Below are 16,572 nucleotides of genomic sequence, written 5' to 3'. Positions count from 1 at the left end.
TCAGATCCTGAGAGGAAGGACAAATGAAGATACGCGAACAGAAAAGGTACCGTGGACTTCACGTGGCCACTCAGTAATGATCCCAGCGAGAACTTCTCCCATCTCACCTTCACCTCTCAAGGTTCTGCACAAGGTGACATCCAGCCAGGAGAGCTGCCCTTGCCCACTTGAAAGCTGTGTGGCTCAGATGCGGGGACAGGCCCAGAAGCTGGTTCTGGAGCCCAGGCCCCCCTGTTCTGTGCCTTCCTCTTTCCCAAGGCCCCAACTCGAAGCCCTCCATGCTCCCTGTTCTTCTGCCCTTTTTATTTTTTTTCCTAATTATCCCAAGCTGGAGTGGTTTTCATCTGATGTATCTGAAAAGCTGGGGAAGAGGCTTCTAGAGGTAAATCCATGTATTCTGGTGCCTGAAGAGCGCCCGAGGCCGAGAGACCCCCACCAACACTCACTGAGGCGTTAAGCGTGCTGCAGAGTCAGCCGCCCCCCAGCAAGTGTTTGCTGAGACCCCAAGGCCTGCCTGGCATAACCGCTCATGAAAATGCAGTCTGCCCACTTATCAATTATTAAGAAGCAAAAATATCCAATTGCCCATGTTTCTTACTAAAATTATTTGTAAGGTGGAAAAAGAAATTACTGTGCCAGCAAGAGCAGGTCTCCACTGTTTCCTCATTTCCAATATGTAACAGGCACAGAATTTGTGATATATTACATGTAATTTATCAAAGACAGCACAAAAAGAAACTATACTTACCTAACTACCAATACTGAAGTCAAAATCTATCAATTTTATATACCATTTAATGACACAACAAAAAGAATCTAACAGGGACTTGATTCCATTGAAATATAATTATTTCCTTTCCTTCAAAACTCTTAAAACAACTTCTACTGAAGTGAAAATAGAAGTCAACTCAGTTTTTTTTCACATATTTTGGTTATAGTTAAATACTTTAAATATTACAATGAAATTTAAATTGCAATCATAAAAAACTGTTCATATATTAGTAGAAAGATATACAGAATCAATGGGAATTAGGAAAAGAATGGACATTTACTAAAAGTCTACTACATACCTAGTCTTTTACAAGCATTCTCCTGGAACATAAGCTCTCTGATGCAGGGGCCCCCTTTTTCACTGCTGAGTCCCTAGTAATCATCTACCAAGGCACCAGCATAGAACTATGCAATCAATATTTTAGAAATAAATGAGGGAATTATCTCATTTAATTCTAAAACAAACCCCTAAAATAAATACGGAACTTATTTACAGATAAAGGAAATAGGGTCCCAAAAAGTAAAGTTTCTTGCCCAAGGTCACAAAGCTAGTAATTGGTGAAGGCAGGATTTGAACTCAGGTCTGTCTGACTCCAAAACTAAGGTGGAAATCCCATTCCATTAGGGAGGTCCAGCACCACAGACAATCCTCCTATCTTTGTTCAGATCTAGCCTTATATAGCCTTAGCATCCCATACACAGGGAACTCGAGGACAACCTATAACAATAAGGATTTTATAGCCAGTAATTTCTTAGGTCTTATTTACAAAGTGTCAGCAGATCAGCAGAAAAGCTCTCTAAGAAGGTATTTCTAAGAATAAAACCACAGAGAAAACCCATAAGGAAAAGATTTACTATATTAAAAACATTTTTGACCACAACCAAAATGAAAAACCTCATAAACAAAAGGCAAGCAACATCAAGAAAAAGATTTGCAATATATGTCGATGGCAGAAAAGAAGCTAATATCCATGATTTACAAAGAGCTATCACAAAGCTATAAGAAATGCGCCCTAATTTAAATGTATGCAAAGGACAAAAACGGATAATTCATTTTAAAAATGCAACTGGCTAATACATGAACAATGTTCAATACCTCACTGGTCATCAAGTGCAGACTAAAACAATGAAAAATTACTTTCGCTCACCGTATTGGCAAATATTTTAAAAGGATAGTGTCTGTTTGTGGGAGAACAAACTATTATAAAGCTTTTTGGAGGACGATACAGCAATGTATACGTAAACTCTAAAAAATATACGCACACTTTTTGACTCAAGTCCACTTCTGGGAATTGTTTCCTTTTAAAAAAAAAATCAGTCCAAAAAGATTTATCCATCAGGGCATTTATCACAGCACTGTTTAAAATGGTGGGAAAAAAAATTGAGGGAAAATAATATTCAGTAATAGAGAATTGGTTAAATGAGTAATTCTACATCTTTTCATCCCTGTTGGAGAAGGAATTTGGAGAGTAACTTGAAAGTAACCTATGATAAATGTAAATGTCATATCCAGTGACTAAAGTTCCAGAAATCTTAACTAAAGGAATACTCATACAAGAACAAAAGAATATATGTACAAGAATGTTCAAACATTTTTTCTAAGAGTGAAAAAGTGAAGATTCAATAACGCAGAAAAACACATAATCTGCCAAATGAAAAATGTAGGTCTCCACACAGTAAATAAGTACAGAATGCTCACCATTTTATGATCTAGATGATATAATACATTGACAAAAAGAACAGAAAATAGATATTAAAATGTTATCTCCAGGCTTCCCTGGTGGTGCAGTGGTTAAGAATCCGCCCGCCAACACAGGGGACACGGGTTCGAGCCCTGGTCCGGGAAGATCCCACATGCCGCAGAGCAACTAAACCCGTGCACCACAACTACTGAGCCTGCGCTCTAGAGCCTGCGAGCCACAACTACTGAGCCCTATGCCATAACTACTGAAGCCCACGCGCCTGGAGCCCGTGCTCTGCAACAAGAGAAGCCACCACAATGAGAAGCCCGCGCACTGCAACGAAGAGTAGCCCCCGCTCGCCGCAACTAGAGAAAGCCCACGCGCAGCAAGGAAGACCCAACACAGCCAAAAATAAATTAATTAATTAATTAACTTTTTAAAAAAAATGTTATCTCTGAGGACTTCCCTGGCAGTCCAGTAGTTGAGACTCCACGCTTCCACTGAAGTGGGGGGACGCAGGTTCGATCCCTGGTCGGGGAATTAGGATCCCGCATGCCGTGCAGCACGGCCAAAAAATTTAAAAAATTTTTAAATAAAAAATACTAAAAAAAATTTTTTAAACATTATCCCTGAGTAGCAGGGCTATGATAGCCTCTTTTTCTCCTATTTTCAGACTTATTAAATTAAATATACATTATTTTTAATCAACAAAAACCATTTTTAGGCATATAGTATTATGCATTGGGGAATAATACATGAATACTTACAGAAACAAATAATTAGGAGATACTGCAGCAGCATTACACAATGTAAAACAGGAACTTCTGGTTAAAACAACACAGTTACATAAAGGATCTACAGAGTAAAATCACCTTGCTGTAATAGGAAATGGCCTCCTTGTATTTGTCAATTATGTCTTCAGGGCTAAGGCAGTTCTTAGCCCGTCCAATCTCAGTGCTGGTATCTGGATTGATGCCATTGGTGGTGAGCGCACCTGCAAACCGAGAGGAAGAAAAGAAATAATCTTTTGCTTTTTCCGTCTTGTTTCTTTGTTACTTTAAAAGAAGGGCACAAGTAAGATAAAGCTTGAATATTCCCAACTGAAATTTAAATAATGAAACCATTTTTAAAGTCTTCACAGCTTATACACTCCCTATAATAGTCTTACCATCAAAGCATTGTATTAAATGTTAATTAACTCAGAATAAGTTTTCCTCCCTGTTGAAACTTTTTATTAAAGAACATGAAATGCATTATATAAAAGTAACATGTCTATAATAACTAGCTTAGTTGTCTTGACAGCAATGCAGTCAGTGCGCATTATCTCCCAGCACTAAGCTCTTCTCTTTATGCTAGCAAGAAACCACACTGCACCCTCAAATGGAGATAAACTATGTGAAAGTATTTTCTGAACTATACAGCACTAAAAAAACATAACTTACAAATACTGGCATCCTTTCTGAGGCTGTCATTTTCTATTTCTGGCCAACCCCTGTCAATAAGCAGAACCACCTAATTCCCTAGCCATCAAACTCACAGGGGCAAGAGTTCTGGAGACATTTCCGTTTATAGAATGTAACCAACTACACATAGAACTCTGACAAAAAAAAGATGAAATACTCTTTGATTTCAGAGAACACTCAAAAAATACTCTCGTAAGCCCCCCAGCAGGAAAAGCTGGGCTTCTCCTAAGCCACTTGTTTATTTCAGGGACACTGAGCATCTCCGACAAATTCTGTTTCCCTCATGTCTACTGGGAGACTCAGGCACACATTTGCCGTTGATCTTAGAACTCACGGGGCAAAGGGTGTGTCTCACACGGCCTGCAACCTTCACACAAGGTCATCTCCTTGCCTTGCTGTCTAAACTTGGTCCTATTTTCTCACCTGCTCACTTGGTATTTTGTTATTCTGTATGCTGCCTCAAATGCTTTTTGGAACAAGACAGAAGAATGAGTGGATAGATACATGGACAGATGGACAGGTGAAAGCTGGGCAGACGGACAGAGAGACTCTAAGCAAAGAGGAACAAAGAACACTTCCTATGCAAAATCCTCTTCTTGTCAGGGAAGAAAGAACCATAACAGAGAACTGGGAAGAGGCAGGTGGCTTAGGATTTTGTGTTTCTACAGATTTTGTGAAAAATCACAGCAAGAGATAAGAGGGTAGAACTACAAATAATAAAAGAAAAGGGCATGCATGCCTGAAAAACATCTAAAATATTTACTTTCTAAAGAATAGATTCAAATCAGCAAGGCCCAATGACACAATGCTTGGGTCCTTACAGAACTGAGAAGTCCATCTCCAAGCCACAAGGCAACCCTTTGGAGCACTGAGAATCTACACCAGGTGGTCATAAGGCCATCACAGCAGAAGCTACGTTATTCTGCGCTAACGAGGAATCAGAACCTATGTGGGGACATCCATGCGTGTCCTCATTTACAACCCATGGCAGCGCTATGCGGGGGGGCACTCCTAGTGAGCCCCGTTTCTGCAGGGGAGGAAACGGGTCCTAAAGAGGCTGAGCATTCCTACTGGCTCTCCAAATTACAGAGCCGGTTGCTCCAGAGCAGGATTCGAACCCGGGCCTATATTTTTAACCACAGTACTATCCTGCTTTGTGTGTTTTTCATGTTTACAATACCTTTGTTTCTGGCATGAAATAATATTTCATAGATGACAGGTTATCTTGATTTATCTCATTAGCTCTAATAATGTGTCTTCATATTGTTGAATTTTACTCTTTTCCCTTGGAGAATGGAAGGGAAAGAGTGGGAGTCAGAATGAGATGGGCTCTTCATTCTTCCTATGGTACCTCACCTCATCCAAGAAGCCCCAACCAGGGAGAAGGAGCAAATGTTCCCTCCATCTTTAAAAAAAAAAAGACACCACTGATAATGGGCGTTCCCTTAATGATTTACTTAACTCCAGTACAGAGGCAGGGGGGAAAAAGCACATGCAGAAACTCAGAAGAATATAACCTGTAAGAAGGTAAAAAGAGCATAGCTCACGGGAGAGCTTAGTGGGTCATACTGATTTAATTTCACTCAATAAAAGAATAACACACTCTAAAAATACTAGTATGCAATGGATTTGATCTTTCTTGATACCTATAAAGTTTTGACAGCCCACATGTAAAACATTATTGTGAACCAGTGAAACAAGGAGTCTATAGACAGGAAAAATCAATGCCACAGGCAGGCTGAAACCCAGGCTAGAGGAAAGGAAAAGAAAGAGCATAGTTAAGAAGTGGGGAAAAGCTGAAAAAAAAAAAAAATCATCACAAGGGCTCCCCAGTATCAGTCCAACAACAGTTTAATAATTCATTCAAGAGAAAGTTACTGAGTTCCTATTATGTGCAAGATTGTATAGGAGGCACAAGCTGGAAAGTCAACAAAAGTAAAATGAAGCAGAAATAAGAGGGAACGGGACTTCCCTGGTGGCACAGTTGTTAGGAATCCGTCTACCAATGCAGGGGGCACAGGTTCAAGCCCTGGTCTAGGAAGATCCCACATGCCGCGGAGCATCTAAGCCCGTGAGCCACAACCACTGAAGCCCGCGCGCCTAAGAGCCCATGCTCCGCAGCAAGAGAAGCCACTGCAATGAGAAGCCTCAGATCGCTGCAACTTAGAGAAAGCACACGCGCAGCAACAAGGACCCAATGCAGCCAAAAATAAATAAAATAAATAAATAAATTTTAAAAAAAAAGAAATAAGAAGGAATAAAACAGAGACAAATGATGCAGGAGAAAGAAAGGCAAAACCATAAAAAGAGGAGAATAACAAGGGTAGCCCCCGTTCACCGCAACTAGAGAAAGCCCGCAAGCAGCAATGAAGAGCCAACACGGCCAAAAATAAATAAATAAATAAATAATTTTTTAAAAATTAATATTAAAAAATAATAACAAAAAATAAATAGAATTGTAAAGTTAGAACATTGTTGAAAAGCTATAAAAATACTCCGAAAAACAGATCAAAACATATATATGTAGGAAGGCTGCCCCCGTGTCATATATAAATGCAAACTTATTTTTGTTCATTCATGGGTACTAAATTACTTTATCCAAGGCATAATATTTTAATTAAAACAAATAATCAATATTACACTTCTCCTGTCAAATCTAGTTCATAAATTTGCTCTGCTACGTAACCATAACGTGTCTAAGATAGAGCTGAAATTAATGAAAATACCTTTGTATGGTTTGTGGAACTCTTCTCAAAATTCCAGGCTTTTAAAATAAATCTCAGCAGTATTTCTATATTATCTTTTTTCTTGTGAAACAACAGATACTGTTGTCAAAATTCTGTCATTACAATGATTCATGAGCACCATGCTCTAACTAATCTGCCAGACAATAAGGCACTATCTAGACACTGTGACCAAACAAAATGAAATATAAGGAAGACAATGACCCTATTCTGGAAAATTTACAACCTATGTCAACACTGGGGTTTTTCTTTCATTGGTTAGCAAAATAAGATAAATCATATACTTTCTTAGAGCATTCTGTAGCCATGACTCTTCTTTTAGTGTAATGACCAGAAAAGAGTTAAGTATGACTTTATTAGGTCAATTAGCAACAATCATCACTGGAGGGTAAGTAATGCAGTATTAACTGATAGCAATGCTTCCGCCTACATTAGACCTAAAATAAAACTACACTGAGTTCTGCAAAGTATTATAAAGGAAGAGATGAGGTCCCTAATGAGAAAAAATTAATAAGAAATCAAAGAAGTAAAGGCTTTTTAATTAACCATTCCTATAGAAAGGATAAGAGTATGGTGGTTAAGAGAACAGATGCTGGAGACAAATGTGTGGGTGTGAATTCCCACATCACCACTAACTAGCTGTACCCATGACAAGTCAATGAACTTTTCTGCATCTCAGTTTCCTCATCTATAGACTGGGGATAACAACAGTACCTATCTCCTAGAACTGCTGTAAGAATTAAATTGCTTTTAAAATATCTCAGATCTTAGATATGACACCAAAAGCACAAGCAACAAAGAAAAGTTAGATACAGTGGACTTCATCAAAACTTTAAACTTCTATGCTTGAAAGGACACCATCAACAAAGTGAAAAAACAACACACAGAATAGGAGAAAATTTTTGTAAACCATATATCTGATAAGGAACATGTATCTACAATATAAAAAGAAATCTTACAACTCGATAATAAAAAGACAAATAACTGAATTAAAAATGGATAAAGGATCTGAAAAGACCTTTCAGTGATCCGGAAGGGATCTCATTCAGATTCGACAGAGAAATTAAACCGTTCATAGACAAGCAAAAGTTAAGAGAATTCAGCACCACCAAACCAGCTTTACAATAAATGCTAAAGGAACTTCTCTAGGCAGGAAACACAAAAGAAGGAAAAGACCTACAATAACAAACCCAAAACAATTAAGAAAATGGTACTAGGAACATACATATAGATAACTACCTTAAATATAAATGGATTAAATGCTCCAACCAAAAGACATAGACTGGCTGAATGCATACAAAAACAAGACCTGTATTCCATGCAAATTGAAATCAAAAGAAAGCTGGAGTAGCAATTCTCATATCAGACAAAATAGACTTTAAAATAAAGACTATTACAAGAGACAAAGAAGGACACTACATAATTGATCAAGGGATCAATCCAAGAAGAAGATATAACAATTGTAAATATTTATGCACCCAACATAGCAGCACCTCAATACATAAGGCAAATGCTAACAGCCATAAAAGGGGAAATTGACAGTAACACAATCATAGTAGGGGACTTTTAGCACCCCACTTTCACCAATGGACAGATCATCCAAAATGAAAATAAATAAGGAAACACAAGCTTTAAATGACACATTAAACAAGATGGACTTAATTGATATTTATAGGACATTCCATCCAAAAACAACAAAATACACTTTCTTCTCAAGTGCTCATGGAACATTCTCCAGTATGGATCATATCTTGGGTCACAAATCAAGCCTTGGTAAATTTAAGAAAATTGAACTCGTATCAAGTATCTTTTCCAACCACAACGCTATGACACTAGATATCAATTACAGGAAAAAATCTGTAAAAAATACAAACACATGGAGGCTAAACAATACACTACTAAATAACCAAGAGATCACTGAAGAAATCAAAGAGGAAATCAAAAAATACCTAGAAACAAATGACAATGAAAACACAACGACCCAAAACCTATGGGATGCAGCAAAAGCAGTTCTAAGAGGGAAGTTTATAGCCATATAATCCTACCTCAAGAAACAAGAAACACCTCAAATAAACAACCTAACCTTACACCTAAAGCAATTACAGAAAGAAGAACAAAAAAAAAAAAACCCACAGTTAGCAGAAGGAAAGAAATCATAAAGATCAGATCAGAAAGAAATGAAAAAGAAATGAAGGAAACAATAGCACAGATCAATAAAACTAAAAGCTCATTCTTAGAGTAGATAAACAAAATTGATAAACCATTAGCCAGACTCATCAAGAAAAAAAGGGAGAAGACTCAAATCAACAGAATTAGAAATGAAAAAGGAGCAGTAACAACTGACACTGCAGAAATACAAAGGATCATGAGAGATTACAAGCAACTATATGCCAATAAAATGGACAACCTGGAAGAAATGGACACATTCTTAGAAAAGCACAACCTTCTGAGACTGAACCAAGAAGAAACAGAAAATATAAACAGACCAATCACAAGCACTGAAATTGAAACTATGATTAAAAATCTTCCAACAAAAAAGCCCAGGACCAGAGGGCTTCACAGGCAAATTCTATCAAACATTTAGAGAAGAGCTAACATCTATCCTTCTCAAACTCTTACAAAATATAGCAGAGGGAGGAACACGCCCAAACTCATTCTACGAAGCCACCATCACCCTGATACCAAAACCAGACAAAGATGTCACAAAAGAAGAAAACTACAGGCCAATATCTCTGATGAACATAGATGCAAAACTCCACAAAATCCTAGCAAACAGAATCCAACAGCACATTAAAAGGATCATACACCATGATCAAGTGGGGTTTATCCCAGGAATGCAAGGATTCTTCAATACACGCAAATCAATCAATGTGATACACCATATTAACATATTGAAGGATAAAAACCGTATCATCTCAATAGATGCAGAAAAAGCTTTTGACAAACTTCAACACCCATTTATGATAAAAACTCTCCAGGAAGCAGGCATAGAGGGAACCTACCTCAACATAATAGAGCCCATATATGACAAACCCACAGCCAACATCGTTCTCAATGGTGGAAAACTGAAACCATTTCCTCTAAGATCAGGAACAAGACAAGGTTGCCCACTCTCACCACTGTTATTCAACATAGTTTTGGAAGTTTTAGCCACAGCCATCAGAGAAGAAAAAGAAATGAAAGGAATCCAAATCGGAAAAGAAGAAGTAAAACTGTCACTGTTTGCAGATGACATGATACTATACATAGAGAATCCTAAAGATGCTACCAGAAAACTACTAGAGCTAATCAATGGATTTGGTAGAGTAGCAGGATACAAACTTAATGCACAGAAATTGCTTGCATTCCTATACACTAATGATGAAACATCTGAAAGAGAAGTTAAGGAAACACTCCTATTTACCATTGCAACAAAAAGAATAAAATACCTAGGAATAAACCTACCTAAGGAGGCAAAAGACCTGCATGCAGAAAACTATAAGACACTGATGAAAGAAATTAAAGATGATACAAACAGACGGAGAGATATGCTATGTTCTTGGATTGGAAGAATCAACATTGTGAAAATGACTATACTACCCCAAGCAATCTACAGATTCAGTGCAATCCCTATCAAACTACCAATGGCATTTTTCACAGAACTAGAACATAAAATTGCACAATTTGTATGGAAACACAAAAGACCCCGAATAGCCAAAGCAATCTTGAGAAAGAAAAACGGAGCTGGAGGAATCAGGCTCCCAGACCTCAGACTATACTACAAAGCTACAGTAATCAAGACAGTATGGTACTGGCACAAAAACAGAAATATAGATCAATGGAACAGGATAGAAAGCCCAGAGATAAACCCACGCACTTATGGTCAACTAGTCTATGACAAAGGAGGCAAGGATATACAATGGAGAAAAGACAGCCTCTTCAATAAGTGGTGCTGGGAAAACTGGACAGCTATATGTAAAAGAATGAAATTAGAACAGTTCCTAACACCATACACAAAAATAAACTGAAAATGGATTAAAGACCTAAATGGAAGGCCAGACACTATGAAACTCTTAGAGGAAAACATAGGCAGAACACTCTATGACATAAATCACAGCAAGATCCTTTTTGACCCACCTCCTAAAGAAATGGAAATAAAAACAAACAAATGGGACCTAATGAAACTTAAAAGCTTTTGCACAGCAAAGGAAACCATAAACAAGACGAAAAGACAACCCTCAGAATGGGAGAAAACACTTGCAAAAGAAGCAACTGACAAAGGATTAATCTCCAAAATATACAAGCAGCTCATGCAGCTCAATATCAAAAAAACAAACAACCCCATCCAAAAATGGGCAGAAGACCTAAACAAACATTTCTCCAAAGAAGATATACAGATTGCCAGCAAACACATGAAAAGATGCTCAACATCACTAATCATTAGAGAAATGCGAATCAAAACTACAATGAGGTATCACCTCACACCAGTCAGAATGGCCATCATCCAAAAATCTACAAACAGTAAATGCTGGAGAGGGTGTGGAGAAAAGGCAACCCTCTTGCACTGTTGGTGGGAATGTAAATTGATACAGCCACTATGGAGAACAGTATGAAGGTTCCTTAAAAAACTAAAAATAGAACTACCATACGACCCAGTATTCCCACTACTGGGCATATACCCTGAGAAAACCATAATTCAAAAAGAGTCATGTACCACAATGTTCACTGCGGCTCTATTTACAATAGCCAGGACATGGAAGCAACCTAAGTGTCCATCGACAGATGAATGGATAAAGAAGATGTGGCACATATATACAATGGAATATTACTCAGCCATAAAAAGAAACGAAATTGAGTTATCTGTAGTGAGGTAGATTGACCTAGAGTCTGTCATACAGAGTGAAGTAAGTCAGAAAGAGAAAAACAAATCCCATATGCTAACACATATATATGGAATTTAAAAATTAAAAAAAAAAAGGTTCTGAAGAACCTAGGGGCAGGACAGGAATAAAGACGCAGACATAGAGAATGGACTTGAGGACATGGGGAGGGGGAAGGGTAAGCTGGGACGAAGTGCGAGAGTGGCACTGACATATATATACTACCAAATGTAAGTGGGAAGCAGCTGTATAGCACAGGGAGATCAGCTCGGTGCTTTGTGTCCAACTAGAGGGGTTGGATAGGGAGGGTGGGAGGGAGACGCAAGAGGGTGAAGATATGGGGATATACGTATGCACTTAGCTGATTCCCTTTGTTATATAGCAGAAACTAACAAACCATTGTAAAGCAATTGTACTCCAATAAAGATATTTTTTTAAAAATGGATAAAGGATGTGAAAAGACATTTTTCAAGGAAAATGTACAAATGGCCAATAAGCACAATGAAAAAGATGCTCGAGGGCTTCCCTGGTGGTGCAGTGGTTAAGAATCTGCCTGGCAATGCAGGGGACACGGGCTAAAGCCCTGGTCCGGGAAGATTCCACACACCGCGGAGCAACTAAGCCTGTGCACCACAGCTACTGAGCCTGCACTCTAGAGTCCCTGAGCCACAACTACTGAGCCTGCGTGCCACAACTACTGAAGCCCACGCACCTAGAGCCCGTGCTCTGCAACAAGAGAATCCACCACAGTGAGAAGCCCGCGTACAGCAACAAAGAGTAGCCCCCTCTCGCTGCAGCTAGAAAAAGCCTGCGGGCAGCAACAAAGACCCAACGCAGCCAGAAATAAATTAATTAATTAATTAATATTTTAAAAAAGAAAAAGATGCTCAATCTCAATAGCTATAAGGGAAATCAAATCAAAACTACAAGGAGGAGGAGAAAACTATAATTAGAAAAGATTCACGCACCCCTATGTTCATTGCTGCACTATTTACAATAGCCCGGACATGGAAGCAACCTAAATGTCCCTCAACAGAGAACGGATAAAGAAGAGATGGTACATATAGACAATGGAATATTACTCAGCCATAAAAAAAGAACGTAATAATGCCATTTGCAGCCACGTGGATGGACCTAGAGACTGTGATACTGAGTAAAGTCAGACACAGAAAGACAAATATCATATGATATTGCTTATATGTGGAATCTAAAAAAAGGGTACAAATGAACTTATTTACAAAACAGAAGTAGAGTCACACATGTAGAAAACAAACTTATAGTTACCAGGGGCTGGGGGGGAGGGATAAATTGGGAGCTTGGGATTGGCATATACACACTACTATATATATAAAATAGATAACTAAAAAGAACCTACTGTGTAGCACAGGGAACTATACTCAATACTCCGTAATGGCCTATATGGGAAAAGAATCTTAAAAAAAGAGTGGATATATGTGTATGTGTAACTGATTCACTTTGCTGTACACCCAAAACTAACACAACATTGTAAATCAACTATACTCCAATAAAAATTTTAAAAAAAGAAATATATATATATATTATGGCAAACTTTTATGATATTTTAACATTAGGAAATGTACACAAATACTTACAAATACAAATAAAAATTCTATTTCCATTTTAAACGACCAAAAAAAAAAAACTACAAGGAGAAACCACTTCACACTCACTAAAACAGCTATAATCAAAGATGATAACACCCTGACCTGGGGCTCCAGGAGCCCCGAGGGCGGTTGCATGAGGCCGGCTGAGAGGGAGGACTTGGCTTGGCTTTGTCCCACTCCACTCTGAGCCTTCTCGTCGACTGGGTTTAGATGGCTCCCGCAAAGAAGGGTGGCAAGAAGAAAGGCCAGTCTGCCGTCAACAAGGTGACGACCAGAAAATACACTATCAACGTTCACAAGAGCATCCCTGGAGTGGGTTTCAAGAAGCGTGCCCCTCGGGCACTCAGAGAAATCCGCAAATCTGCCATGAAGGAGATGGGAATTCCAGATGTGTGCATTGACACCAGGCTCAACAAAGCTGTCTGAGCCAAAGGAATAAGCAATGTCCCGTATTGTATCCATGTGCAGTTGTCCAGAAAACATAATGAAGATGAAGATGCACCAAACAAGCTCTGTACGTTGGTTACCTATGTACCTGTCACCATTATCAAAAACCTAAAGACAGTTAATGTGGATGAAAACTGCCTGTTGATTGTTAAGTAAAAGTTATAGAACTGCCAAAGAAAAAAGAAAAGTTAATAACAAGCATTGATGAGGACACAGAGAAACTGGAACTCTCATACACTGCTGCTGAGAAAGTAAAATAGCACAACCACTTTGGAAAACAATCTGGCAGTTCCTCAAATAGTTAAACATTTAGTTACTGTATGACCCCGTAATTCTAATTCCTAGTCATATACATAAGAGAACTGAAAACGTATGTCCACATAAAAACATATATGAATGTTAACAGCACCATTACTCATAACAGCCAAAAAGTAGAAACAACCCAAATGTCCATCAGCTGATGAAGGGGTAAACAAAAAGTGGTCTATCCATATGGTGAAATATTATTCAGCAAAAACAAAACATGAAGTACTGATCCGTGATACAACATGGACAAACCTTGAAAACATTATGCTAAGTGAAAGAAGTCGGTCATAAAAGACTACAAGTTGTATGATTCCATTTATATGAAATGTCCAGAACAGGCAAATCCAGAGACAGAAGAGTGGTTGCCTGGGGCTGGGGGAGGATAGGGGAAATGGGTGGTGACTGATAATCTGTACGGGGCTTCTTGCTGGGGTGATGAAAATGTCCAAGATTGATGGTGATACACAACTCTGGTCACAGAGTAAAAACCTCTGTATATTTTAATGGGTAAATTGTATTAAAACTGTTAAGAAAAAAAAAGCACCTTGGACCAGTGCCTTCACGTAGTAAGTGCAAATTGCTGATTTTCATTATAGGAAGAAGAAACTCCCGTCAACATTAAAATGGGAAAAGCAAATTTGAGTTAACTGAAACTGGACAAAAGATCACTTCACCTGAAACAGCTGTTGAATGTACATGCAATATTCAGAAATGACAAGAAACAACAGTGTGACACCAAGAAGCATTCTGTTTCAAATGCCCATCAAGGGCTCGGAAGCTGAGCTGCTAGAAGTGATTGGAGAAGTTCTTCCCACCTCTGCACCAAACAGCCAAAGACGGTCAAACTCCTCCTTCTGGCCTTTGAAATGGCTGTGGGGAAAGCAGGCGGCAAAAACTCTGAAACGGTTTGCTTCAAATAACTTATCCATTTAAAGTTCAAAAATAAAATGAAAGTGATACAATTTCGTGCTGGGTTTTCTATAGAGCCGAACGATTTTGCCACCCCCGAGAGAACACTAGCAGAGACTAAGGAGAGTCACGGCACACTGCTCCCAGGAGTCGTGAAGTGATTCCCCACCAACATATGTGCCAGGGTCTAAAGGGCAGAGAAGAAGAGACTAACGTCTGAAAGGCAGATGAGATGTTGGCAAGTGAAGAGAAGGCTGCGGCCAGTCCTGGGACAAGCCCCGTGAGCAGAGGCTAGAAGGGCTCCAGGCGAACTGGGGAGGTGGGGGGCGGGCAGAATCTCAACTCTCTCCTTGCTCTCCCTCGGGGAAGAAGATAGAGTCGTGTCCTGGGATGCCAGACCCTGGCTCTGCGTCCTTTCCTGCCAGCCTCACCCTCTCCCTGAACAACAGCCCCACAGAACCACCCTGACTTTACTCCCAGCACTCGAAACTCAATTTCAGCTCTATACAACCTTATTTTGAAAAGTTTCAGAAATAAAAAATATTATATTCTTTTTTTAATCTCAACATATGACTGATTTTTCTGACAGCCCTAAGCTACTTCTACTTGGTAAAGCACCTAATTCTCCTGCAAGTGAACCCCGTACTTTCCATCAGGCATAACTAGCCAGTCTGGGCTCGATAACTTCTACTGCTCAAATACCAATACATCTAACATTGATTTCATCGTTCATCTGTTTTGGACGGGAGGTGAGGGAGTATCATTCAGTTCCTCAGCCCCCCCTCAACTGCTTTCTCATCAGCAACTCAGGTCTCCTAAAATCAAAGCAAAACATTTGTTTTCCTTCCTCTAGGAAGGAAAACACTTTCCACAAGCTCCATCAGGAAACATCAGCCTAGAGAAAAAATGCAACACAAATGTTAAAACAAAAATCTACAAACCTGAAGCAATTTCATTTCAAAATCAAGATACACAATGAGATGAAAGTAAATGTGTTGGTCACAAAGCATGTGTAAGCATGACCATCTGATTTCCAGCCTTCAAAGGAAGGGAGGGTTTTCATTTTTTATTATTATTCTTTGTCATTGTCCAATTAAGGCAGAAAACAACAGAGCTCATTACGAAATAATTAAGCACTGCAATAAAATAGATTTTTGCTGTATTAATTACAGAAGGCATTAAGCGGGGAAAGGAATACCCACCTCTGTAAAAAATGCAATATGTCTTTCCCTGTTAAGAACACACATACAAAATGCAACAGAGAATTCAAATTCACGTTGAGAGGAGCGTAAGCCACAGAATCAGAGCGAAGTCATTACTATGAGTAAATTCAGAATTAACTGGACAGGCATGCTCAATGCATTCAGAGAATTTTAAAGGCACACTGCAAATCATTCACTTAACCATGCTAGAGGAAGAATTTCCCTCCTCGACAAACAACATAAATCAATAGGGTGCCCCATGAAACAAGGAACAAACAACAATCAGGTGTGTAACAGTTCTGATTTAAAGTTACTTAAATCAGTATGTTCCAAAGATCATAATCCAGAAATTTTAACCATTCATTCACACCACCATGAAACAAGCACTTAAAAAAATAACCAAAAGAAACTAAGCACATAGATCATGTACCTGGATCAATGAGAACTTCTTGTGCCCCTGGAAGAAAGAACAGATTATGGTCTTTTATTTGAAAAACAAAACTACTTTTAAAGATAACTGCTAAATCACATTTCATAATTCACATAGCCTCAAAAAAATCTGAG

General features: G+C 38.7%; 1 protein-coding gene and 1 pseudogene across 4 annotated transcripts in view; one reads left to right on the top strand and one right to left on the bottom strand.

The window, feature by feature from the left end:
* TRAPPC9 (trafficking protein particle complex subunit 9) overlaps positions 1-16,572 on the bottom strand; it is a 670,396-nt gene that overhangs the window by 464,047 nt on the left and 189,777 nt on the right. For 3 of the 4 annotated variants that reach the window (XM_059901771.1, XM_059901770.1, XM_059901769.1), the window contains exons 5-6: positions 16,439-16,465; positions 3,326-3,447 (exon numbers count right to left, since the gene is read on the bottom strand). In XM_059901771.1, the coding sequence (XP_059757754.1) occupies positions 3,326-3,447; positions 16,439-16,465 (149 nt within the window). The remainder of the gene's footprint in view (positions 1-3,325; positions 3,448-16,438; positions 16,466-16,572) is intronic. The other variant, XM_059901772.1, reaches the window with a different exon arrangement.
* On the top strand, positions 13,355-13,747 carry LOC132352063 (large ribosomal subunit protein eL31-like; annotated as a pseudogene).

This window comes from Balaenoptera ricei, chromosome 17, assembly GCF_028023285.1.
Source record: "Balaenoptera ricei isolate mBalRic1 chromosome 17, mBalRic1.hap2, whole genome shotgun sequence".
Classification (NCBI taxonomy): Eukaryota; Metazoa; Chordata; class Mammalia; order Artiodactyla; family Balaenopteridae; genus Balaenoptera; species Balaenoptera ricei.
The sequence above is the reverse complement of the archived record's forward strand: the minus strand, read 5'-3'. Positions and strand labels throughout refer to the sequence as shown.